Genomic DNA, 26,171 nt, shown 5'->3' on the forward strand with positions numbered 1-26,171 from the left:
ACTAGCAAGTCTTGGAAGACTTCCCTCGGCTCAAGAGCCTAAAACAAACCATTCACTCAACGCTCCGTCTCGGGTGAACATTTTTTTTATGCAGTATTACAGCAGTTGTAGCTGCAATAATTAGTGTTTGCTCAACAATTTCACGGTCATAACTTATGAATATTAAGACCTACAGAGTTGTAGCATCTCTAAACTTCTTTGAAGCGTACGTGCGATAGTAAAGTTAGTGCTAAAGATTTCTAATTAGATTTCCTCTTAAAGGTGATGTCTTCGCCAAACGTTCGGAAATATCTGTTAATAGATAAAGGGTGGAATTGGCAGGTTTTAGTGCAGTGCGTAAATACCTGGGTTTTACTGGCACTTGATTCTCTTTACTTCCCTGGTAGATTATAGGAAGTTGTGTAGGAAAGAAATGTCCATAGTAATTTATTTACAGGGGGTTTTAAGCTTCGACTTAGACACATTCCATAATGGGTTGATCATTTTAGATTCCGGTGTAAAGAGCCGTTTAGTCTACTGACGGGTTGTACAGGGGGCTAGCAACCTAAAATTGAATTTTAAACGGGCAATGCTTTTAGGGTTTTGTGCCAGAGCAGTTGAGTTTGACAAAAGATCTAGGCAAGTTGACCTTTTTACCTATTCGTTATCTCGCTTGCAGGTCTTTTCATTCGTCTTTCTAATATTTCTCGTATTGTTCCTTCCTTGCCCCCGTGGAGGGTCCCCCTTCCGAAGTTTTTGTACATCCTTGACCCGCATTACTTAAGCTTTGCTACTACTACTACGGTTCTAAAACGCTTCTCACTCCCGCTCAGTTTCCATCTTCACCGATGGGATCTGAGTCTGTGGACGGTGTTGGCTACTGTTTTTCCTGATTGCCCTTGTCGCTTACCTCCTGAGACTAGCATCTTCACGGCGGAACTTTGCTATTCTCTATGCTCTTCGTCTCCTGCTTTCTCGTTGTCAGTCTTCCTTTGTAGTTGTTGACTCTCGCAGTGCCCTCATGGCTCTCGGGTCCTTTAATCCAGTAGTTGTCGAGATCCAGCATTGGCCGTTTCTTGTTCACTATAAATTTAAGTCGGTTGAGTTTTGTTGGGTTCCCAGCCATATTGGTGTCTTTAAATGAGCGTGCGGATGCTGCAGCCAAGGAAGCTATCCGCTCTTGTCCCATCTCTCTTAAAGGCATTCCGTATTCCGACTTTTACCGGTTATCCATTCCTCAGTCCTTTACCAGTGACAGACTACCTAGGTAGTCTGCTACTGGTAACAAGCTTACGTACTCTTAAATGTTGTGTTTCCTCGTGGCCGTCCTCCTTCCACCGAAACCGGCGGTGGGAAACAGCTCTGGCGAGGTTGTGTATTGGCCATACTCGCTTAACCCATGGTCACTTGGAGTGCCGCCCTGCTCCTTATTGTCCTAGTTGCATTGTCCCTCTTACGGTCGTGCATGTCCTTCTTGAATGTCCTGACTTCCAGGACGAGCGTGTGTCTTGCTTTCCGACCGCCCCTCGCGGTCACCTGTCCCTCAATAGAAGTCTTGGTGACTTGATACTTTTGATATCGTTCGCCTTATGCGTTTTTGTTCTCGTATTGGCATCCTTGGTGATATTTAGCGCCCTCTGATTATTTTGCGCATTTGATGGTGCTACATAGCCTTCCCGGTTTGGTGCCTTTTGATAATTACTTACTCGTTGGCAGGCTTATTGGTCTTCTGTTACTGGTAAACTGCGCACTCTAAAGTTGTCCTCGTGGCCGTCCTACCACTGTAACCGGAGGTGGGAAAACGGCTCTGGCGAGGTTGCTTATTAGCCATGGTCACTTAATGGAGCGCCGCTCGGCTCCTTATTGACCAAATTGCATATTTGTTCCTCTTACGGTCGTGCATAGCATATCCTTGGTGAATGTCCCGACTTCCGGGACGAGCGTTTGCCTTGTTTCCCGACAGTCCCTCGATAGTTCTTGGTGACACTATCGTTCGCCTTATGCGTTTGTTCTCTTATTGGCATCCTTGGTGATATTTAGCGCCTATTTATCCCGCACATGTTGCTACAGCCTTCCCGGTTTGGTGCCTTTTGATAATTACTTACTGGCTGGCGCCAGAAGTTCATTCTTTGATTTCAACCCGGTCACTAATGCCGAAATGCTCCTTTCTTCCTACTGTGCGATGGAAACTTTAGTGGGTTTATACTTTCAGGTCCTGCTTTACATATCTAATAGATTTTTGGCCTATTCCTATTGTCTAAGATTTGTCCAGCTAAACCTGGATAATCTTAACCGAATTAGATGTCCTTCAATATCACGGTAGTGATGGTGCCAAGTAGTCCTACCACCCAACCGATGTTTTGCCTTTTATTGGACCATTCTATTTAGTACCTTTGACATTGCCAGTATTTAGAGACAAGATAAATATTCTACAGTATGAACTATGGATCTGAAAACTTAATTCTAATAATTTGCCCGAATTTGAAAGTTGCGAATGTCAATCTACCATGGTAGATCTTTGGCACGAGACTTTGTACTGGGGAGCCAAGTAGTTTGACCCAAGATATAGAAGTGTCTGGTTCCTGTGGTCAAGAAATTTGAGTCTTTTCCTGCCAATTTCCCGCTTTAATATGATCCTCCTCTACTTGAACATTTTTCGTAGGTCAGTCTAGGAAACTAGTTCTTACGGGGTCTACGTAATTTAATTTTGGTTAGTCCTTCCAATTATAACTGGCAAGTTTGTTGGGTTGGGCAACAGTTTGTATGCCGGTTAAAACATTACAGCTCTATACTACCGTTACTTTTAGCCATTTGTGCTTAGATCTGAAGCCACGATAAAGAATGAACCGTTTGAATGTGTTGATAGCTATAATAACCGATGGGCAGAATTAGGAGTAGTTAGCACTAAACTAGTGAAGGTCTAAGTTTATATTTCTTATTTTTCGTTTTAGCGATATTAGCACTACTGTTTAAGCGAACCAGGTTAATTTCAGTCAAATTGGACTAGATTAAGCCCAATATAGTGCCAAGTACCGAAAGTTGAGAGCCTTGACAGGGGCACAATATTAAGAATTCAGGATATTTAAGTAATTAAGAACCCAAATAAAGGCATCGTTTATTGACGTTTAAACACACCAAACAGTATCACATTTCATTGACGATAGCCGTAGCCACTGTTGACGTACACGGTGTCAGTTACCGTGCGGTAATTCGTGAATGTAGTTCTGTGGGTATTTATATTGGTGTGGACCACCGTTGCCGTGTACGTCAACCTGAAAGATATTAGACGGTATATTATTATGCTAATGTCTACCCGACCCCTGTACCCTTACCCGCCCACAAGTTCTTAAGCATAAAGAGGGCCTAGTGAGCTATATTTAGATTTTGATTAAGCATAGTAGCTTCATAGTTCATTTACTATTTAAAGCTAGCTTCCTCGACGCAAAGAGGCTTTAATTTAAACTGTATAGCCCTACAGGGAAGTTACTATGCTTGGGTCAAAGGTCCCGTGTCGGTTCAGAGAGTTGAGGGGAAGTGTAAGGGGGGGGGGGGGGACATGTCAAGCCATTACGCCTATAAAAACTCTTACGGGATAAGGATGAGAAAAGAGGGGGGGGGGGGAGAAAGAAGAGTGCCCAACCACTTTGACGGTCGGAGTTTGAACGCCGACCTGCACGAAGCGAGACCGTCCAGCCAAAGTGGTTGGTCAAGAAATAAGAAAATTATAGCCAAGTTAGGACAGTTTCCAACTTACACTTGGGTGGCCGTGGTGGTGAAGGTGTACTGGCTGATAACGTAGGACGTGTGGGCGAGGGTCACGTGGCTTAGGGAAGTTTCAGTCACGATCCTGAAGTCAGACTTCACCTCCGTTAATGTTACGGTTCCGGGCCGGACAAACACCGATGTCTGGAGAGCGACGCGATCATCGACGGGCGTCTGCAGCACCTGTGACAACACTTTGGTAAGTCATCAGTTTCAGCAATGATTGTAACATTTGAACAAAGACAGTAACAGTCCACGTACCGCTCGTGTTCCCACGGTGACAGTCTGCACGCTGAAGGAAGTCAGGGTCACGGCCACGCTGTTGAAAGCCTGGTCGGTGACAGTGACGCAGCGGTCGATGGTGATAACTTGGGTGACAGTTGGGGTGAGGACTGCGTCCACTCTTCTAACTTCAGGGCTGCCAACATTCCTTATTATGTTTGCTCCTGGCCTACTAGTTACACGAGGAACATTAACCTGGCTAGACCTGTCACTTGTTATAACATTTATTTGACTACCAATGCCATGAGAAAATCTTACTCCTTCAGCTGAAGGAGTAGGGATGCTTTGAACAAAGCCAACAGCAGGACCGGTGGCAAAGCTCGCGCCTGAAGTTTGACCACTGCCAACCCTTGAGCGAAGGCGGCACCAGTACCAAGGCTTTGAGCTGCGCCAACATTTTGACCGCTGGCAAAGGCAACACCAAAAGCTGGACCACCTCCAATGTGTGGTGCAGACACGGCACCAGAAGTTGGTACGCCGATGAAACTTTGGGTAGTGTCTACATCAGGTCCACGGGCAATTATTTGACTGACGCGATTATCAGAACTGGGTCCAGCTTGGTTCTGGTAAGCTGGAAGGCTCAGAGGAAGACCGATAAATTGAGGCGAACTGCTAACGCCTCCCTGAGGAGAGGTGCCACTGGTGGCTGGAGCTGTTCCAAGTGGCTGGCTGAAGAAGGCATTTCCTATGCCAGTTTGGCTGTTCACAGGGAGGTTTTGGAACACAGTAATTGGACGACCTTGGCTGCCAGGTACAGCCTGGAGGAAAGTACCCGTGTTTTGACCGATGACTAGGTTCTGAAAATAATTTAAGTAAAAGATTAATGATGTCGATTAATACTTCAATGTTATTCAGGATGCATAAATAATTCAGGCAAAATTATTTCTTCGAAGCTTACTTGCGGTTGAAGGTACTGGCCTGTTACCGTGGTTACGAGCACAAGTAATGTTACCAGCACGGATTTCGGGCAAGCCATCTGTCAAACAAATTATTGTAATGTTATCTGCGGGTAGCAGTGAAAGGTTTATATAGTATGGGATGGAAAACCAGAGTTTTGTAGGGTTAGATTATGGGAGTTTAGTATTTAGAACTTTGGATGATAAGCAGCAAGATCATATGTAGTTTTAAATTTAAGCAAAAAATTTTTTTTTTTTTTTTTAACTTTTACATCACGCATGTACATTAAGACATTCAGAGGGTTAATTTACAGGCGTTCGTGCGACTAAGAGTTTCAGAAGTTAAACATGGGAAGGGGTTAAGAATTAGGTTTCTAGAAAAATGTATAGGCGTGCAAGAATACACGACTTAACATTACTTTTAGAAACGAAATAAGTACGTTACTGAAAGTAACGAAAGTTAAGTACTTTTGTTCAAATAAATGGGAACTACAGTTATATAAATGTACATGAAAGTCACTCAAACATTTGTGAATAGTTAAAATCTTAAACTTTAATATTTTTCAGTACCCAAGCCTCAATAAATATATAACTAAAGCAAAAATAATTACACAATACCAACAAGTAAAGCACTGTTCCATGCGGTCTAATATTTATACTTGACCAAATTCATTATTTCAAACACATTAAAAACTATCACTACATAAGCCAAACCTTGAGATAATAGTCCATTCAATGTTAACCCAAGGAAGGTGAGGAGCACAGTGACCGCCTCGGTTCCGCCCAGTCCCCTCTACACCTTCACACACACTCACGCACGCACACACACCCGCACGCACGCACACACACACACACACACCACCTTTGCCGCCATCCCGATTTCTCATTTTCTTTGTCACCTAAATCCTATTTAAGGTAAATATGCACTATTTTGGGATTTGTGTTAGGTAGGGGATTTTTATTATCTATATACAATTTTTGTCCCTTATAATTTATCTGCGACTGAGAACAAGGCAAAAATGGTCTTTATACATTTGGGATTAAACAGTAGATTGGTAGGTGTTGTTTTTGTTCCCAGACTCCCATCTTCAACAATCTAATGAAACATAATGATCACATCTTCAATGTCTTGACTTTGATATATTTAGTTATACTGTCCTTGAACTTTCTCGACAGTTTTCTTCCTTAATTTATCCCAGTAAAATTTTGGTATTATATAAATAATATGTCTCATAAACCTCGAACTAAGTCCTGATATATGATTGATTGATGAAGATTAAGCCATCCCTGAGTTGGCACGGGCATGAATAGCCCGTAAATCTTAGCCCCGTATATTTGAACCCATCTCTCCTGACAATATTACTGGGGACCTCGGTCCCGTATTAATCATAATGGTGAATTTATCGGACACACTGAGCTGGACCAGCTCAGTGTGTCAATGATTTATCCAGCAAAAATAAATACACAAATAATCACCACTTTCATAATTTGTCCATTAGCTTCACACCTATGAAACGTAATATTATTTTTTAAGTTTCATTATATTGTGGCCCCATATACAAAAGTGTATTAGCTAAATAAAAAATCACCTTCCTAACGCAAATTCCCAAATAGTACATATCCACATATGGGATTTAGGTGACAAAGAAAACGAGAATTCTGAATGGCGGCAGGCAGGTGGTGTTTAAGAGTGTGTGTGTGTGTGTGTGTGTAAGTGTGTGAGCGTGAGTGTGAAGAAGGTGTAGAGGGGGACCAGTTTGGACCGAGGTAATCAGTGTGCTCCTCACCTTACTGGGGTCAACATTTAATCGATTACACTCTCAAGGTATGGTTTATGGATTTTTTTATTTTTAGAACATTACGAATTCGGTGTGGTTTATATATTAGAATATATGCAAGAGTCAATCATTCGTCGGTTCTGTGTAATTGTTGCATTTTAAACTTCATAGTAAAATTTGCATAATAATTTTAAACTCGATAATTGTTCAACAGTCTTGTTCAGTATTACTTCAGCTCTGCTTTATTTACATAAAGTATTACCTTCTGGTTATTAAAATAACTTAAAGCAACTTAAATCAGAGCTTCCTTCCCGGAATAATTGTTCAGACCCACATTCCCAAAGTCTTGACAAATTTCTTTCTTAAAACCCATAGAGCTCTAGCGTCTAAAACGCTGAACTTCTCATACATGCTTGTTAAATTTGTCAATCCAGTTACTTTGCATAAATATGAAATTGAAGGAAGTCTAAATTTCCTAGGCAATGCCCTAAACGTAGAATTCCTAAACGGTTCTAATAGAAAATGGCCATAAATGTGCATTTAAACTCTTCCAAACTTCTTTAAGTTCAATAAAACTTATTTTATCTGCTAGCTGCAAAACTACCAAAAATAATTGAAAGAATTTTATCTAATTTCAGATGGGTTACCCAAAAACTATGCTGATAACGTTAGTTTTATTCGTAACAAGAATAAAAGGCCAGTACCAACAACCGCAAGTAAGCTTCAACTCTAGTTTTCTTGAAATGGTTTAAGCGTCTAAAATGCTGACACAATAATCTCTGGCATTTAACCTTTGTAAATAAAGTCCGGTGAATTTATTTTCAGAATCTCGTCGATCAAAACACGGGTACTCTTCTCCATGCTGTACCTGGTAGCCAAGGTCGTCCACTTCCTGTATTCCAGAATCTCCCTGGGGACAGACTGCCAGGCACAGGAAACTCTTTCAGCCATCCACTAGGAACGGCTCCAGCCACCAGCGGCACCTCCCCTCGGGGAGGTGTTGGCAGTTCGCCTCAGTTTATTGGTTTTCCTCAGAGCCTTGGTGCTTACCTCGCCCAAGGTGCACCCGCTCCTGACGAACGCTTCAGTCAGATAATTGCCCGTGGACCTGATGTAGACACTACCCAAAGTTTCATCGGTGTACCAGCTTCTGGTGCAGTGTTTGCACAGGGTATTGGAGGCAGTCCAGCTCTTGATGCTGGCTTTAGCAGCGGGCCAAGCGTTGGCGCAGCTCAAAGTTTTCGTAGTGGTGCCACCTTCGCCCAAGGCTTGGCCAGTGGTCAAATTTCAGGCGTAACCTTTGCCAGCGGTCCTGGTGTTGGCTCTGTTCAAAGCATCCCTACTGGTTCAGCTCCTAGAGCAGGATTTTCTCATGATATTGGTAGCCAAATAAATGTTATAAAAAGTGACAGGTCTAGCCAGGTTAATGTTCCTCGTGTAACTAGTGGGCCAGGAGCAAACATAATAAGGAATTTTGGCAGCCAGGAAGTTAGAAGAGTGGACGCACTCTTGACCCCAACTGTCACCCAAATTATCACCATCGACCGCTGCGTCACTGTCACCGACCAGGCCTTCAACAGCGTGGCCGTGACCCTGACTTCCTTCAGCGTGCAGACTGTCACCGTGGGAACTAGAGCGGTAAGTAGACTGTTAAACTGTCCTTGTAGAAATATTACTATCATTACTGTAGCAGATGACTTACTAAAGTGTTGTCACAGGTGTTGCAGACGCCCGTCGATGATCGCGTCGCTCTCCAGACATCGGTGTTTGTCCGGCCCGGAACCGTAACAATAACGGAGGTGAAGTCTGACTTCAGGATCGTGACTGAAACTTCCCTAACCCACGTGACCCTCGCCCACACGTCCTACGTCATCAGCCAGTACACCTTCACCACCACGGCCACTCAAGTGTAAGTTGGAAACGTTCGCATAACTTGTGTACACTTTCCCCCTCCCTCACTTTATTTGTTGCCTCTAGTTTGAGGCAAGATAGTTCCCTCAGTCATGTTGACTTCCCTGGATGACTGAAATATTATTATAGTCCTCCTCCTGGCGTCTAAGACTTCTATTTGTTGGTAGTTAAAGCACTTTAACCCACAATGCTTAATCTCTCCAAATATTGCATACACTTGGTATACGTTTGAGTTTTTGGGATGGATAGGAGTATAGGGACTATTTGGTAAACCCTGACACCGCAGTATATCTTCTTTTCCAGGTTGACGTACACGGCAACTTTGGTGCATACAAATATAAGTACCCACAGAACGACGTTCACGAATTTCCGCACAGTAACGGACACCGTATACGTCAACAGTGGCTACGGCTATCGTCAACAATAAGATGACATATTGTATTTGGTATGGTATAGTCAATAAACTAACTAGGGTTCTCCATTGCTTGAATATCCTAACTTTATTTCTCCTAAAGTTTTGGACTGGGCAGTACCTTCAATTTTCTTATTTCAGTCAAATGAAAATAACCTAGTTTGCTTCAAATTAGTGTTGGCTATTGATGCCTTGCCTAAACAAATCTAATTGAAATTACATCGGTGAAAATACATAAAATTTAATATAGACTGATTAAGACCATAAGTTATGGCTGGCCACGCGTTCAACCAGTTCATTGCCTTGACCCTAAGATAGTAAAGCATAAATGGATGTTAGTAATGGTAATGCAAAGTTGTAAGTTTTGCGACCACGCAAACGGTTGCTAGAACCAGCTCCATTACCTACTATAATTGGTGGAGGGAGTAACCGTGAGCTTTAGTCTTAAATTTTAATTGCGTAAACTTTCTATTAACCAGTAAGAGCACGATGCAGTTTCTTAGGTTGACCTAAAACTTTAATGACAAACGCTGAAGTTGTCCTCTTACTTGCGCATTCAGGTGTTAGTAGCTAAAAATTGCAGGAAAATTACTTTAAAACCCAGAAACTACTTTGCCACTAACCAGAATACTCCGGAATTTGTAAATATTGCTTACTCCACCCCCTTGGAATTTAATCTTCACCAGGACAGATGTGCAATGGTAGACAACTTTGCGAATATGGACGTTTCAAACTAATAGAGGGGGAGTAGATGACTGTAGACTAATTAAGCTCTTTTGGCATTTATTTGTATTTGAAGTACGTGGTGTGAAGAATTTCAACCCATCCTCGACTAGTCCCTTACATCCAGCGGTAGACACCACAAACGCATTTATAAATTTGTACATGCTGTCGATTCAAAACGAATAGTTTTACCAAATGCCTCAACAATTATAGCGCCATAACCGTCTGGTGGTTGTTTAACGACCTTATTACAGCAGATCGAACTGTATCTTTTTAACGTGGGTTTTGTTTCATTTAACGTTCCGTGGTTAACATTTCCGCAGGTACTTGTAATTATTTAAATATCTTTCGAAATCTCTGCAGGATCTTTCACATTCTCATCATACGACTTGGTTGATCAATTAACAATTTGGACCGGATTTTCTCGGTTATAATTCCTTGCATGTATAATCTCTCGTTTCCCATTTGGAAATAATTTGATTTCGGTAGTAATTTTGTATATTTAAAATCTTTATAAAATAATGTCTGTTAGCCCAAAGTTTAAAGCCGGAAGCCTTTGCCTGGTGATGGTATTGAGGCGGATTGGGAGCGGCCTTCAGGAATTAAGTTGGTAAAATCTACGGACTCTGCCCAGAATATTTAACTGATTGTTCATTACTAATTGGTATGCATGCACGTTCTGTGACGTCGGTAGAAGATAAAATGGGAGGTATCTATGGTCCCGTTACTGAATGCAGGTACAGGTTCCGCGTCTGAACACCAGTAGGTGCCGTGAGTAAAGGCAAACCTTCGGTTGTGAAGGAATGGTTAGTACTATTGAATGCTTTGATTTTGCCAGTGTCTAATTACATACTTCGCGACGAAGACTAAACTAGTCTGGAAAGTTTAAAAAGTCTTGAAGCTTCCTTTCGTAAATGTGTTTTCCTCTTTCTTGATACAGTTGAAAATTCTTAAGTGTTTAGTAAAAAATTACTAAGATGGTTTACTCCAGCTGTCTTGCGCCCTGTGACACGCCAACCCGTCCTCATATACAAAGATCCTAGCTCGTTAATCCAGTCGCCAAACCCCATGTTTATGAATGAAAAGGTTTAAATACTCTACTGATGTCGTCCGAACACTTGGTCGGGAAGTGCTTCGCTCACGTCCTCTTTTCGAACCGCAAGTCTATATGTTCAGCCTAAGCGGAAAAAAATAGTAAATGAACAATCACTAAAGTCTAGGGAATCAGCACGGAATATTTAACTTACTGAATTCCTAAAGGTAGTGCAAAGAGGCCGCCTCCAACCCGCCTCTTAACACTATACAAATCACCAAGCAAAGTTCCACAAGGGTTCTGGTTTCCAACTTTGGCAAAGACATTCTATTGTATAGATAAAAAAATTTAACAAATATACAAAATTGCTACCGAAATCAAAAATTTCCAAATGGGAAATGATTGAGATCATACATGCAGTATGGAATTATCACTTACAATGAGAAAATCCGGTCCAACTTATTAATTCATCAATCAGTTCATATAATGATAATTTGAAAAATATCCTGCAGATTATTTCGAAATAAAATTTAATTTAAATAATTATGTTAAAACGATAATAAGCAAACGGTTCGTTCTGCTGGAATAAGGTCTTCAATGAATCACCAGACAATAGATGGACAATAGGTTTGGCAATATTTGGTAACGCTCTAGCCCGGAATGTGTTGTTTTTCTTGGCAAGTAAGTGACTAGCCATCTGTTCTCTACTCTTGATGGGAAAGTAATGAGGTGTGACATTTGCACGTACGTCACATGTCTGTAGTGTTCACTGATTATTCCATTTTAGTGTGCGTGTTTTGTTTGCTCAAGTTCATTACATCCAGCGGTCAACCCCACAGACGCATTCACAAATTTTAACATGCTTTTCATTCAAAACTGAAATTCTCATAATATTAGTATATTGTACATAGGTTAGGTTAGGTATTTAGGTTTTGTTGGCGATTATTTGCATGTGCGGTGCCTTTTGATAATTACTTGCATTTGTAGTACATGGGTGAAGCATTTACAGCGTTGCAGTTCGAAAAAAATTTGTCAGTGAAGCACTTGTTCCGGAAGTGTTCGAACGTCATCAGTTGCGAACCATGTGTAAAGCGTTTTTCATTCATAAACGGGAGGGTTTGGCAGGTGCATGGAATCACTTTTGAGTCTTTCTTTGGATGACGGGCTGGGTTGAGACGGCTATGGTGGTGGTCAACCCAGTGAACCTCTAGTACGTAATTATGAAAGTATGTAATTATCAAAAGAGGGCACCAAACCGGGAAGGCTATATAGCACCATCAAATGTGCGGAATAATCAGAAGTCATCCTCTTAAATCAGTTCCTTTGCTTTGCTTTAGGAACCTCCTGACAAACGTTGTCTTGAGAATTTTCCGCTGTGGGATACGAACCCATAAAGTAGGCTTATCTGACGCGAGCCAGGACCAGGGAGCGGCAGGTAATGCCAGGGGTAAGAGCCTTGAGCAAGTTTTAATTGGCCAGTCTAGTTTTTATTGCCCCGCTTTTCATTACAGCTTTCCATTGCCCCGCTTCACGCTTATCCTTTACTGATAAGACAATTTAAGGTGCTCCGGCGACACGTTCATAAGAGCCATAATGGGTCAGGGAAATGTTAAGTCTTTACTGTTGTTAACTGGTCTAAGTTTAGTTGAGGTATGATCGTCTTTTCAGTGAGGAATTTAAATCTAGTAATTTCTTTACCTTAAACTCTCATAAGTATCCAAATGAATTTGAGACAAGAGCAATATGATGGTAACTTTTGAAAAGGGAGGCTGCTCCTGGGAGGAGCAGCCTCTTGGTATAATTCTTAACCTTTGGTACCCCATTCCGTTTCACCAAAACATTTTTCGAACCAGTGTATAAATCAGAGCAACAGCTGTGAAATCGATAAGAAGCTCCCCTAAATTAGGGCGACAAGGACCCAAGCATGAGCTCTGGTTGTGAGAGATTTATCTTTTTCCAGGATGCAGAGCGGCACGTGGAACTTTAGCGACGTTGTAGCCAAGCTATTTTGTAGCTACTTTACCCTTTAACTGCGGGGATGGAGAGGTTATGCCAAAGACTTCCCCCCCCCCCCCCCCCCTGCTAGCGAAGGTCTTAAGAATACCCGCTTGTTACCTAACATTTTAATTTCCTTCAGGAATCAATCGGGATAAAGGAATTAATGTTATTTACTGTAAGTGTTTTAAAAAGGCGTCGGCATTGTAAGCAAGGTGTTAGAATGCGGAACACTGGCAAGTGAATCATTAATACAAAAGTAATTTGTTACAACATCCAAAAAACAGCACGTAAATCCTTCAAGTAGTTTGAAGAAACTTCAATGTTTTGTTTACCACTATAGTGCATTTAGACCATTTAAGAAATGGTTATGGAAAGTAATCACCTTTATGAACAATTATAACATTTACAGAAATATATAGGTCAGGAGTTATTAACCTGGCTTATGGGGAGGGTAAATAACCACTCTGGAATAGTTGGCATTTTAATTTTGACAAAACTTCATACCCAAAGTAACAACGCTTTCACCAGGTGAAGGCATTTTTTTTAAGTAGTGTACATAATATGCAACAAAACTTTGAACGTTTAAGATCATGAAGCTACTTTTATCGTTAGATGCAGGTCGTTCCTGGGCAATGAAGATTATGTTTCTACAAACTGCAGGCTACGATTAGCTATAGCCCAAGGGAGAGTCGAGGAATGTAATACCGCTGGAAGGCTACTGCGTTCGATAACCATACCCACTATTGACGTAGACAGTGTCGGTCAGCGTGCGATAGTCCGTCAAAGTAGTTCTTTGGGTACTTATGTTCGTCCGCACCAAAGTTGTCGAGAGCGTCACACTGGAAAAATATAAAACGGTAGAAAAAAGTTTTAGTGAAGAGTTATGAGGACAACCCCTCCCTGTCTACACATTTGTTGCACTTCACAGGAACAGAAGTTTACTTACACCTGGGTGGCAGTGGTTGTAAAGGTGGACTGCACGATGACATACGAGGTATGGGCAAGCGTTACACGGTCCAAAGACACTTCAGTAACGATTCTGAAGTCAGATTTCACAGACGTTACCGTTAAAGATGTCGGTTTGTAAACTAATACAGTTTGTAGAGCCACGCGGTCGTCCACGGGAGTCTGTAGGATCTGTAAAAAAAGGTTTACAGTGTATACCAAGGATCAAAATAAAGGAATTAACTAGTTTCATGTCTTATAAGTATTTTAAAAGACTCACCGCGCGTGTTCCGGCCGTGACCGTGTGCACGTTAAGTGAAGTTAGCGTCACGGGCACGCTGTTGAAGGCCTGGTCGGTGACAGTGATGCAGCGGTCGATGGTGACAAACTGAGTGACAGTGGGGACGTAGGGACTGTCTACTCTGACGACACGAGGGCTGCTGTACCTTCCACCAGCGTAAGGAGGAGACCCAGCTGTGTCGCCAACCGTGACCTGTGGTCCGCTCTGAGGAGCCGGCCCAGAACCGACACTCTGCTCGGGTGCACTGGTGGTAGACGAAGCTGGGAACGAGCTATCGCCGAGAACTGCAACTCTAGGAGTATTAGCACCCTTAAGGAGGGAGCCAAGATCAAGCAAGTTACCTTCGGGCCCTTTGGTCTTTATAGGGATCGTTCTGGCCACACCCAAGATTGTAGCAAGAGTGGCAGTAGGAGGTAAAGTGCTGGTTTGTGTGGCGTTAGACGTTCCTATGATGTAACCCTGAGGGAAGCGTTTTGGTTTCTAATAAAAGTAATCAAATTATAAATTTAATAATTCCATTAACTTTCCTAATGTCTTAAAATACTTTGAGTGAAGACTTGCCAGTACTCTATCTCTGGAAGTTATGGAAGTCAAAGTACAAAAAAGTCTTCACATATGCAAATGGTATTAGCAATGTCAACCTTTAAGTTGACCGAAGGATGAAAGATTAAGATGAATCAAAGCAAAGTAATTTATCACCTGAACAGTTCCAAGCTGCAAGGATGAGAGCGCCACGAGAAGCATAGTCAGGGTCGCTGACGGACACATCTGTTAAAAGTAGACATTTATCGACAAATGCATTGTAAAATTTTACTAGTCACCATTGCAGTAACTAGAGAAATGGGGGTGTAAATCAAATGCAAAACCTTCGGTGAATCACTAAGACCTTTTCTCCCCCCCTCCCCCCATTATCTAGGGGAAGAGTTCAATAACCCTAGTGTATAGTATTGAAAAGTTTGGGACACCGCTAGCAGGGGTATAATGAGATTTTGAATCGTGCCGGTAACAAATGTTTCACCGGCTCTTTGGAAACTTAAGAACGAGAAATTTTATTTTTTGCCCAACAAGACTTTAGTACAAGAAGTTAAAACTGAACGGATGGGGGGGGGGGGAAGACTTTGTGAAGGGCATAGGTGGTACTACCGAGGAAAGAAAAAGTTCGAAAAAGTTATGAACGTTAGAAAAAATAAAGCTATATGAACTAAAACTTCGCTACTGATAGCGAATTTTATTACTACCAATGAAAGTAGAAGACTCCTTCGCCTCATGTCAAGCATTTTCCTGAAAAGTATATAAACGAGTGCATCAATTAGTTCCCATAACGGATTGAAGGGGAAAGGGGGGGGGGGGGGGGGAAGGAGTTTTAAGGGTTAACAATCCATGTTTAATTTCAAAAACATTTCCCCTTTCAAATTATTAGTTTGAAATTTCGTTTCTATGGTTTTATTGAAGTAATGCCTAAAGCAAATTATGTAATTTAATCCCTTTTAAATTGTGTCCAAAGCGATCAGAGACCATCTGAAGTAATTCTAAACTACACCAGAATCCGAGCATTAATATATTTTATTTGAAGGGAGGGGGGGGGGGGGTGAAGAAATTATGGAAATAGCAACATTCCAGGAATGTTACATAAAATAAACATTCCGAAAAATCTTTCCCAAAGTCAGTCAGGTATACGGATATTGTCTGTACAAGTTGGGCGCTTCCTTACTAGCTTGGAAGAGAAAAAAAAAATCTTCAGTATTTATAGATTTCAGAATATTATCAAGTTAAAAATCTAAACCAACCAAATACTGAAGTTCTGGAAGGTGCTAAATTAACCATAAGAGTCGGTATATCAAGGAATTAATACAAACCCCTTTCCTAACGCCCAACATAAAAAACTCTTACCTTCCCAACGTTCGTACGATAACAAATACTAAATATGTTATGCCAACAGCGTTCAACAGTACAATGAGCGACCACAGCCCGCACTCCTGACGACAACATCTACCCCGTTCCACTACACTACCCTGCCCACCTCTCAAAAGGTCGTTTTCTGCTTGTCAGACAACCCGTCCACGACTCAAGGCCATTACATCCAGTGGTCGACCCCACAGACGCATTCATAAATTTTTACATATTGTTCATTCAAAACGAGAATTTTCATAAATATAAATTAGTATTATAATATATTAGCATATTGTGCATATATAGGTTAGGTTAGGTTTGGCTAGGTGTTTAGGTTCTGTTGGCGATTATATATATTTGTAGTACGTAGGTGAAGCATTTACAGCGTTGTGGTTCGAATAAAATTCGCCAGTGAAGCACTTGTTCCGGAAGTGTTCGAACGAAATCAGTCATGAGTCGTGTGTAAACCGTTTTTCATTCATAAACTGGGAGTTTGGATGGTACATGGGATCAATTTTGGGTGTTTGTTTGGAGGATGGGTTGAGGATGGGACGGGAGAAAGGAGTGGAAAAGAATGGAAAGGACCGGTCGAAGATTGAGGGCCGACCTGCTAGAAACAAGAGCGTCGCTCTACCATCCAGGCCAAGTGGTTGGGTAGTCTCTGTAACATTTATTACTATATAATAACTGAAGAAAATTACTCTTCCATCAGAACTTTTTAAAATTTGCTGTTGTATTTTGGTACGTTTGAACGAAGCTTCCTTAAACTAAACTTTCACCGTATTACAATTATTTTCTCATAATTGCATTTTTTCGAGCATTGGTCTAATTTTCCCAATTTTATATTTTGCTCGATGCGAGATCAATTAATTTTTTTCATAGGCATTTATTGTAAATTATAATATATTCGTCTTATAAAACGAATGAGTTTAGCCTTCTGAAGTTGAAAATAAAATAATTCGTTTTGTCAGGGACAGACACTATTATATATATATATATATATATATATATATATATATATATATATATATATATATATATATATATATATATATATATATATATATATATATATATATATATATATGTCGTACCTAGTAGCCAGAACTCACTTCTCAGCCTACTATGCATGGCCCGATTTGCCTAATAAGCCTAGTTTTCATGAATTAATGTTTTTTCGACTACCTAACCTAACCTAACTTTTTCGGCTACCTAACCTAACCTAACCTATAAAGATAGGTTAGGTTAGGTTAGGTAGGGTTGGTTAGGTTCGGTCATATATCTACGTTACTTTTAACTCCAATAAAAAAAAATTGACCTCATTCATAATGAAATGGGTAGCTTTATCATTTCATAAGAAAAAAATTAGAGAAAATATATTAAATCGGGAAAACTTGGCTTAATAGGCAAATCGGGCCTTGCATAGTAGGCTGAGAAGTGCGTTCTGGCTATTAGGTACGACATATATATATATATATATATATATATATATATATATATATATATATATATATATATATATTAGTATATTTTGGTAGCAGTCTTTCCTGTAGACATATAATATTAAATATGACCGAAAAAGTAAGATTAATAATTCTAACACGAATTTTCTCAATCTTTCGTACATTACGCTTCACTGTTGGAGGTAAATCAAAAATCACTTCTCAAAAATTCATTTTTATTTCTAGTCTGACGCGACACGGGCGCGTTTCGTAAAACTTATTACATTTTCAAAGACTTCACAAATACACAACTGATTAGAACGTATCTCTGATTTTATATCTACATTTGAGTGAGGTGGTAAGGGTGATGTGGCATTAACACAAGACAGAACAGGAGGGGATATTAATAGGGTATTAAAAGTATCAACACAAGACAGAACAGAAACAATGGGTATTGAATAGAAGTGTTTGTAGAAAGCCTATTGGTCCATATTTCTTGATGCTTCTATATTGGAGCGGAGTCTTGAGGTGGGTAGAATATAGTTGTGCAATAATTGGCTGTTGATTGCTGGTGTTGACTTCTTGATGTGTAGTGCCTCGCAAACGTCAAGCCGCCTGCTATCGCTGTATCTATCGATGATTTCTGTGTTGTTTACTAGGATTTCTCTGGCGATGGTTTGGTTATGGGAAGAGATTATATGTTCCTTAATGGAGCCCTGTTGCTTATGCATCGTTAAACGCCTAGAAAGAGATGTTGTTGTCTTGCCTATATACTGGGTTTTTGGAGCTTACAGTCCCCAAGTGGGCATTTGAAGGCATAGACGACATTAGTCTCTTTTAAAGCGTTCTGTTTTGTGTCTGGAGAGTTTCTCATGAGTAGGCTGGCCGTTTTTCTGGTTTTATAGTAAATCGTCAGTTGTATCCTCTGATTTTTGTCTGTCCAGACAAAAATCAGAGGATACAACTGATTATATATATATATATATATATATATATATATATATATATATATATATATATATATATTATATATATATATATATATATATATATATATATATATATATATATGTGTGTATATCACGAAAATAAACACGTGATTAAGAATGTGACAATGTCAGACCACGGAGGAAAAATGAAACAGGAAATTTCCTTAAGTACTTTCGTATATTAAATACATCTTCAGAAGGTCATTTTACAGATCGAGTGATGGGTATAAATAGGCAGGAGAGAGTGGTGAAGTAAGGTGAGGTACAATACTTGGACAACGCAGAAGGCCCATTGGCCCATCAGATGCACCCAATTAGCCCATCCGATGTAGCCCAATGGCCCATCTGATACAGCAGACATACAAGCATAATACATAGGTAATTATAACATAAAGAGGTAAATATATACAATAAATTAGTGAGACAAATGTTTCTCAATGATTCTACTTAAATCGCCCTTTAGCTGATCTATTAGAAATGGATCTAAGTTATATAGACCACTGCTAATATTCAAATTACTTTCTTTGGTGATCTGTATCAAAGCGGATTCAATTATGTTTCTGTTATAGGTGCTTTTACAATTTGTAAAAGCACCTATAACAGAAACATAATTGAATCCGCTTTGATACAGATCACCAAAGAAAGTAATTTGAATATTAGCAGTGGTCTATATAACTTAGATCCATTTCTAATAGATCAGCTAAAGGGCGATTTAAGTAGAATCATTGAAAAACATTTGTCTCACTAATTTATTGTATATATTTACCTCTTTATGTTATAATTACCTATGTATTATGCTTGTATGTCTGCTGTATCAGATGGGCCATTGGGCTACATCGGATGGGCTAATTGGGTGCATCTGATGGGCCAATGGGCCTTCTGCGTTGTCCAAGTATTGTACCTCACCTTACTTCACCACTCTCTCCTGCCTATTTATACCCATCACTCGATCTGTAAAATGACCTTCTGAAGATGTATTTAATATACGAAAGTACTTAAGGAAATTTCCTGTTTCACTTTTCCTCCGTGGTCTGACATTGTCATATATATATATATATAATATATATATATATATATATATATATATATATATATATATATATATATTATATATATATATATATATATATATAATATATATTTATATATATATATATATATAATATATATTTATATACATACATACCCGGTAGAATCATTTCGAGGTTCACCTCGATCGAACTACCGACCCTCGACTATGCATCCCCGCAACTGTTGATTTATTTACACACAACTGCAAGCTTATTTGCTGCTAAGTGAACAGAGACATTAAATGCTAAACTATTTCTGTCTAACCCGGGATTTCAACCCAGTATTATTTGGAGTCGAGAACTAACCTAACTATACTAACTAAGAGTGGCGATATGATGCCTAACCTCAAACTCAATCATTAGAACTCAAAAGTAACTGAAACTAAAGTTAATCCTCGTTTAAACCATACGAGGCAGCTCGTATTTATATCCACCCAAACTCATTTATATATGTCTACCCTACGCATGAAACAAATCAATCGTTCCCTCGTTTTTATATAAGTAACACAAAGTAGAATATTTAACCCTAGAATCACCATTTATATCCAGCACAAGGACTAAAAGCAAGGATGTATCCAGATAAATAGGGTCGATCATACGTTCAAAATTGGGAAGCAATGAAAATAGGTCACAGCCAACACATTTGAAATTGTTCGAGAAATCCTGCAAAATTCTTTGAAATACTTATGAAGAGGGGGGAGAAATCCAGAAATAAACCGGTAAATAAAAATTCCGACACGATCTGAAAACCCTATGAAACACTGTTTTACATAACAAAAGACAAGGATTCTGTTAGTTATATAAACGAGAACAAACTATATGTCTTTGAAACTACCTAAATACATAATTTGGGATCCCGAAAATATGTGAAAACTAATTTGAAACTTCCTGGCTAAAGAACCCAATAAACTATTCCTTAAACGTGTGATCAGCCATCAATACAGACTGAAATAAATACTAACGTTTACAGTATGAACTAAAAACCATACGACAGCTTACCATGGGAACGATAACTTCCAGGTATGACAGGGTTACCATAAAGTATACGGAACCGTATACGTCCTGACGCAGAGAAAACGTGAACTACCTGAAGCAAATTATGTAGGCACTGTATTCTACCTAAACTAAAATATGCAGGCACTGTATTTTACCTAAACTAAAATATGCAGGCACTGTATTTTACCTAAACTAAAATATGCAGGCACTGTATTCTACCTAAACTAAAATATGCAAGCACTGTATTCTACCTAAACTAAAATATGCAGGCACTGTATTCTACCTAAACTAAAATATAATGAATTGTATACTACCTGAACCAAAGAATACAGCTGCAGCTTATAGTATCAGGCAGAAGATATATATATATAGGAGCTGAATAATATCTGACGGATCTATATAGTAAATAACAAAACATACAATTTAATATAAATTAATGTAATCTGATCAACCGTAACCTAGAAGAAGAAGAAGAAACGGGAATACCTGAAGTTAATTGACCAAAAAGACAAAATAAACCAGGAATAACAGAAAAGAGAGAACTGACCAAGGGGACGAAACAGAAGCAGGATGGCCTCAACCCAGCTCAAGATTAACTAGTCATAAAGGTCAAAACTCAAAAATTCATTACGTTACTGACGAATAACAACACTATTATGAACTATACTATACAACACTATAATGAACTATACGTACATATATATGTATAGTTCATGGACCCCTTCCATGAACTATATATATGTACGGTAGATTCATTTCGAGTCTACCGTAGAATCAAAATCACTATCGAGTCAATAAAATAAAAAGACTTTAGTCTTTTCCTCCCAAGGCGAGGAAGAAATAATGGAATTAAGAGCAAAACAGTAAAGTTACAGAAAAAATCATTAACCGTTATTTTTTTTTTACATGCCAAAGTGTCTACATATATACAATTTATGAATACAATTATCAAACAAACAAAACTACATATATACAATAAATAATTTTTACTGTGTACATAAATACAATAAAATAAAAGGCACCGAACCACCCCAGAACACAAAACACCGAACAACAACTACATCACAAAATCATCACAAGTACAGGAGAACACTTAAAGTACACAGAAGTACAACAGAAATAATGACAAAAGTGCATAACACCATTACCGAACACTGGGGCACAAATCACGAGTACGAAAACAGTAGAACACATACACCCCAAAGCAAGGCCTATAGGTATTTACGCAGAAACGCAGCCTTAGCATACCGCAGACGGTACGCTTCCCAGAGCCCCCAATCCCATTTGTCAAGGCGAACACCGGGCGGCGGCGGCACAGGGCGTTGCTTAAACTCCGGAATCACGTAGAAGAAAGCCCTCTCGCGCTCCACCCACACAGGAGGCAGAGACAAGGGGTCTCATTGACCAGATCCCACGGCGGCCTCCGTCACTCCAGAGGCCGAAGACTCCCGAGCACTGTTTGCTGGGCCGTGATATGACGTGAACGAGAGTCCGTTCGTATATATATATATTTGGGTTGTGCAGTAATATCAAAGGACCCCAATGGCCGGGAAAATCCTATAGCACGTTCCGAATGGCTTCGAACGACACTAAATATCACTCAAAATACCAATACGAGAACATCAAAAGTTGTTGGATTTGCGAAGGATTCGAACGGGATAAAATACCTATATTGACGTCAGGAAACCAAGGTACTATCCTGAAAATAGGGGCATAGTACAAGGACATCCATGGCAAAGTTGGTACAAGGAACAGTTAGGGAGAAATGAAAATCTTGTCACACTTTCATTTAATTTTCCTACACCAGATATTTTCACATCACAAGCAACGTTGACCTTTAATCATTCCGACCAGAATTGCTCTTATTCTGCTTTCTTACCTGAAAGCTAATGAAACAGTTTCTTTACGGCTATTAGTCAGGCGTCAAGTTAAAACTATAACTTGCATAAATACTCTTGGTATACACCCGTTTAAACACTTCAAACGTAGCCACTCACTAAAAGCAAGAGTGACGTCACTCGGTGGAACAACCCAAGGGAACTAGTCAAAGTTGCTGCGGTTTGACGTCGAATACGTTATCTCACTTCAACCCTGAAATATACGTTGGCCGACTGCGTCGCTCCTAAGGAGGCCGCTGGGAATATCCAACCGGAACGTTAATTCAACGGAGAATTGACGTACAACTTTAGTTCTACCTGAAGGAAGAAGAGAAATCTCCTTTTACTTGCAAAATCTAAAGACGAATTCTTGAGATTATGAATTAAACATTCCATAATGGACGCACCACTTTTGTACTAAATTTAGCATAATTTTTAGTGGAGCACGTTCTTTTTTTGGATAAGAGTTAAAGTGGAACAGTTAACACTAGGTAGTTACTCTATGTCAGCTCTTGCTAATCCCGATTGAATTAAGGAGCCTAATTGTTCCAATTTGAAATGGAACTTCATGCTTATTCCATTTCCAATGTCTTACTTTATTTTTAATTAAAATTTTGATATATACACAAGCCGTCTTACATTCATTTCTTACATGTACAGTCACTAGCACTTAGCGTGTTGCGGGTAAGTCTTTAATTCTATGTTCCCCGCCAAATCTTAACCAGGTACCCATTTTACTGTTGGCTAAACACAGGCTGTAGTCAAGCATTAGTTATACAGATACTTTGTGCCGGAGACTTTATATGGTTTTAAGCAAACTTTTTTTAAAAGACCTCTTTACAAACTTGTTTGTGGCAAGCGCGTTTCATGCCTTATTTTATTTTTTTTAAATAATCCCGATATAGATACCAGGCAAGGGCCTTGTTAAGGTTCAAATAAATTTACAATGCTAATCAATTGTTATGACCAAGAGCTTCGAAAGAGGTCTAAGAGGGTTTGAGGGGGGGGGGGAGGAAAAGACTAGGAAAGTTGAAAAATTTTATTAGTAGTCACTCGAAGTTTAGAGAATTGTCATAATGACATTGGTACTCTTTACTTTAAGAACGGTCAAGATTAAGAAAATGCGGCTATCGTGCCCGGTAGCCGTAGGCGCTGTTAACGAAGACAGTGTCGGTGACAGTCTGGTAGTTTGTGATGGTAGTCCTCTGGGTGCTGATGTTTGTACGCACCAAAGTCGCCGTATAGGATATCCTGGAATTAAAAGGTACTTAGTCCTGTGCTGCAATTCTAATAATTATGGAAACTAAAATCCTACAACTTTAAACGTAATCTGGAATTTTTTTTGTTTACAGTACAAGCTTTACCTGAAGGGGCTTTAGCAGCAGTGTTCAGGTTTAATATGAACTGCGATAAAAATGAATATTTAACTTACACTTGGGTGGCCGTGGTGGTGAAGGTGTACTGGCTGATGACGTAGGACGTGTGGGCGAGGGTCACGTGGGTTAGAGAAGTTTCAGTCACGATCCTGAAGTCGGACTTCACCTCCGTTAATGTTACGGTCCCGGGCCGGACAAACACCGATGTCTGGAGAGCGACGCGATCATCGACGGGCGTCTGCAGCACCTGTGACGAAAGTAAATATCAGAAGAAGGCACCAAGCCGGAAAGGCTATTAAGTACGTGATGTAACAGTTACATTAACTGCCTCCAGTATTTATCTTATCAGGAAACTTCACTTACCAGGCGTGTTCCCACGGTAACAGTCTGCACGTTAAAGGAAGTCAGGGTCACGGCCACGCTGTTGAAGGCCTGGTCGGTGACAGTGACACAGCGGTCGATGGTGATAACTTGGGTGACAGTTGGGGTCAAGAGTGCGTCCACTCTTCTAACTTGAGGAGTACCAATAGTCCTTATAATGTTAACACCTGATCCACTGGTCACACGAGGAACAGTTACTTCTCTAAACTGACCGCTACCCACGCCCTGACCGAAGACCGCCCCAGACGCCTGACCGCTGCCTACGCCCTGACCGAATACCACCCCAGACGCCTGACCGCTGCCTACGCCCTGGCCAAAGACCGCCCCAGACGTCTGACCGCTGCCTACGCCCTGACCGAATACCACCCCAGACGCCTGACCGCTGCCTACGCCCTGGCCAAAGACCGCCCTAGACGCCTGACTGCTGCCTACGCCCTGGCCAAAGACCGGTCCAAATACATGCCCGTTACTAATGTCTTGAGGAAAGACGGGGCCGGATGGGCCAGTTAGAATAATGGGAGGCGACTGACTTATGGCAACATCCTGGCCAAGGTGACCCGTCCTGCCCGAGGACCCGAGACCATTTGTAGGTAAATTGTGTGGACCAACGAGTGGGTTAGGAAACCGTGCATCAGGTATGTTGTTGCCGAGAGTAGATCTCTCAGGTACGGAGAGATAAGGGATCTGGAAAATTAAAAATACGTTAAGACAAGCAAATGTCAACATTCCATCCGATTCAATATATATATGTCGTACCTAGTAGCCAGAACGCACTTTTCAGCCTACTATGCAAGGCCCAATTTGCCTAATAAGCCAAGTTTATGAATTAATTTTTTTTCGACTACCTAACCTACCTTTTTCTGCTACCTAACCTATAAAGGTAGGTTAGGTAGGGTTGGTTCGGTCATATATCTACGTTAATTTTAACTCCCATAAAAAATATTGACCTCATACATAATGAAATGGGTAGTTTTATCATTTCATAAGAAAAAAGAAAATATTTTAATTCATAAAAACTGCTTATTAGGCAAATCGGGCCTTGCATAGTAGGCCGAGAAGTGCATTCTGGCTACGACATAATATATATATATATATATAAATCATGCTGCTCTAGCATGATTATTTGTCCATTAAGTTTAGATTTAGGAAATTTATAAATTTAGAAGGAAAATCTCTATTCAGTTCCTTAAGGTATTATGATATTCAAGACTTACTTGAACTGGCCTGTACTGGGCTGACACATTGACTACAAATAGAAACAACGCTCCCAAGATTGCAGTGAACATCGCCATCTGTAAAGACCCAAGTGTATGTTACAATTAAACACGTATTCTCAAGTTGCATTTACAAAATGTAAACAGACAACGAGCATTCGGTACAACAATTTTCCTAAATGCAAAAAGGAAACGCATCACCTTTAAACAGCAGGGAAGTTGATGTTTACTCAGTGAAGGTCAGGAGGCAACTGACTACTCCAGTCCCCGCTGCCTACGTCAACACCTCCCTCACACCAGGGAGGGTTACCACCTCGTCGCTAACCTCGATATTACGACACATTGCTACATACAAGGTCATGATTACATGCCCGCCATGCTGTGCTGTAATGCTGACCTTAGGCTACATGACATGTAATATTATATTTATTAAATTATATTTACTAATTAAAAAGTCACCACGAGTAGATTTAATTTTACTAATTAAAATGTAATAATATTTTTGTAATTTCTATATTTCGAGTGAGAACGAAACTAACTGACGACTATATACCGAGTATTGACAGTTAATATTAGGTATTATGGACTGTCATATCGTTCAGACACAGACTGGCAGTTATCGTTGACGTGACACTATCCGAACACTCATTAAGACAGGTAAAGCCTTGCACAATGAAATCGTATTAACGTGGTGTATCAATGAGAAAATTAGTACGAGCCACTTTGATGTTATTTCATTGGTCATTTGAAGAGAAGTGTTGGAGGTAGAACTCCTTGATCACTGCCAGAGTGCATGGGGGGGGGGGAATGAGTGAAGCCCCTGATTGGGTTTCAGTGGAAGCCTCAGGACCTCCAGAGGATTCAGTTGAATTCCAGGTTGTATTGTTTTTTATCATGTTGTGGTGTAGTGGTCTAG

At 40.2% G+C, this 26,171-nt stretch overlaps 4 protein-coding genes across 4 annotated transcripts; 1 reads left to right on the forward strand and 3 right to left on the reverse strand.

Moving 5' to 3' along the window:
* Window positions 1–3,082: 3,082 nt before the first annotated feature.
* LOC123766104 (uncharacterized) lies at window positions 3,083–5,773 on the reverse strand. Its single transcript, XM_045754967.2, has 5 exons — window positions 5,634–5,773; window positions 4,922–4,999; window positions 4,003–4,820; window positions 3,734–3,924; window positions 3,083–3,251 (listed from the first exon to the last, which is right to left on the reverse strand). Exons 1-3 carry the CDS (start codon window positions 5,649–5,651, stop codon window positions 4,278–4,280), a joined length of 639 nt encoding a protein of 212 aa, XP_045610923.2. The 5' UTR covers window positions 5,652–5,773; the 3' UTR covers window positions 3,083–3,251; window positions 3,734–3,924; window positions 4,003–4,277.
* Window positions 5,774–6,624: 851 nt separating this feature from the next.
* LOC123766105 (uncharacterized) lies at window positions 6,625–9,085 on the forward strand. The gene is made up of 5 exons (XM_045754968.2): window positions 6,625–6,744; window positions 7,336–7,413; window positions 7,523–8,335; window positions 8,416–8,606; window positions 8,912–9,085. Exons 2-5 carry the CDS (start codon window positions 7,336–7,338, stop codon window positions 9,033–9,035), a joined length of 1,206 nt encoding a protein of 401 aa, XP_045610924.1. The 5' UTR covers window positions 6,625–6,744; the 3' UTR covers window positions 9,036–9,085.
* Window positions 9,086–13,242: 4,157 nt separating this feature from the next.
* LOC123766107 (uncharacterized) lies at window positions 13,243–16,046 on the reverse strand. Its single transcript, XM_045754971.2, has 5 exons — window positions 15,911–16,046; window positions 14,720–14,788; window positions 14,000–14,479; window positions 13,721–13,911; window positions 13,243–13,613 (listed from the first exon to the last, which is right to left on the reverse strand). Exons 1-5 carry the CDS (start codon window positions 16,007–16,009, stop codon window positions 13,490–13,492), a joined length of 963 nt encoding a protein of 320 aa, XP_045610927.1. The 5' UTR covers window positions 16,010–16,046; the 3' UTR covers window positions 13,243–13,489.
* Window positions 16,047–23,309: 7,263 nt separating this feature from the next.
* On the reverse strand, window positions 23,310–25,607 carry LOC138349455 (uncharacterized). The gene is made up of 5 exons (XM_045754964.2): window positions 25,457–25,607; window positions 25,256–25,333; window positions 24,024–24,725; window positions 23,717–23,907; window positions 23,310–23,535 (listed from the first exon to the last, which is right to left on the reverse strand). The coding sequence occupies exons 2-5, from the start codon at window positions 25,331–25,333 to the stop codon at window positions 23,412–23,414; spliced, it is 1,095 nt and encodes a 364-aa protein (XP_045610920.2). The 5' UTR covers window positions 25,457–25,607; the 3' UTR covers window positions 23,310–23,411.
* Window positions 25,608–26,171: the final 564 nt, after the last annotated feature.

This window comes from Procambarus clarkii, chromosome 9 (genome assembly GCF_040958095.1).
Source record: "Procambarus clarkii isolate CNS0578487 chromosome 9, FALCON_Pclarkii_2.0, whole genome shotgun sequence".
Taxonomy (NCBI): domain Eukaryota; kingdom Metazoa; phylum Arthropoda; class Malacostraca; order Decapoda; family Cambaridae; genus Procambarus; species Procambarus clarkii.

Coding starts and splice junctions, on each gene's coding strand:
- LOC123766107 (XM_045754971.2), bottom strand. CDS start 16,009: ATGTTGTCGTCAGGAGTGCGGGCTGTGGTCGCTCATTGTACTGTTGAA. Junction 14,789..15,910: donor ATCGTACGAACGTTGGGAAG/GTAAGAGTTTTT, acceptor TACTTTTAACAG/ATGTGTCCGTCAGCGACCCT. Junction 13,614..13,720: donor ACAACCACTGCCACCCAGGT/GTAAGTAAACTT, acceptor ATATTTTTCCAG/TGTGACGCTCTCGACAACTT.
- LOC123766104 (XM_045754967.2), bottom strand. Junction 4,821..4,921: donor GCCAGTACCTTCAACCGCAA/GTAAGCTTCGAA, acceptor AATTATTTTCAG/AACCTAGTCATCGGTCAAAA.
- LOC138349455 (XM_045754964.2), bottom strand. CDS start 25,333: ATGGCGATGTTCACTGCAATCTTGGGAGCGTTGTTTCTATTTGTAGTC. Junction 23,908..24,023: donor TTACCGTGGGAACACGCCTG/GTAAGTGAAGTT, acceptor CTTTCGTCACAG/GTGCTGCAGACGCCCGTCGA. Junction 23,536..23,716: donor ACCACCACGGCCACCCAAGT/GTAAGTTAAATA, acceptor TTTTAATTCCAG/GATATCCTATACGGCGACTT.
- LOC123766105 (XM_045754968.2), top strand. CDS start 7,336: ATGGGTTACCCAAAAACTATGCTGATAACGTTAGTTTTATTCGTAACA. Junction 7,414..7,522: donor GCCAGTACCAACAACCGCAA/GTAAGCTTCAAC, acceptor ATTTATTTTCAG/AATCTCGTCGATCAAAACAC. Junction 8,336..8,415: donor TCACCGTGGGAACTAGAGCG/GTAAGTAGACTG, acceptor GTGTTGTCACAG/GTGTTGCAGACGCCCGTCGA.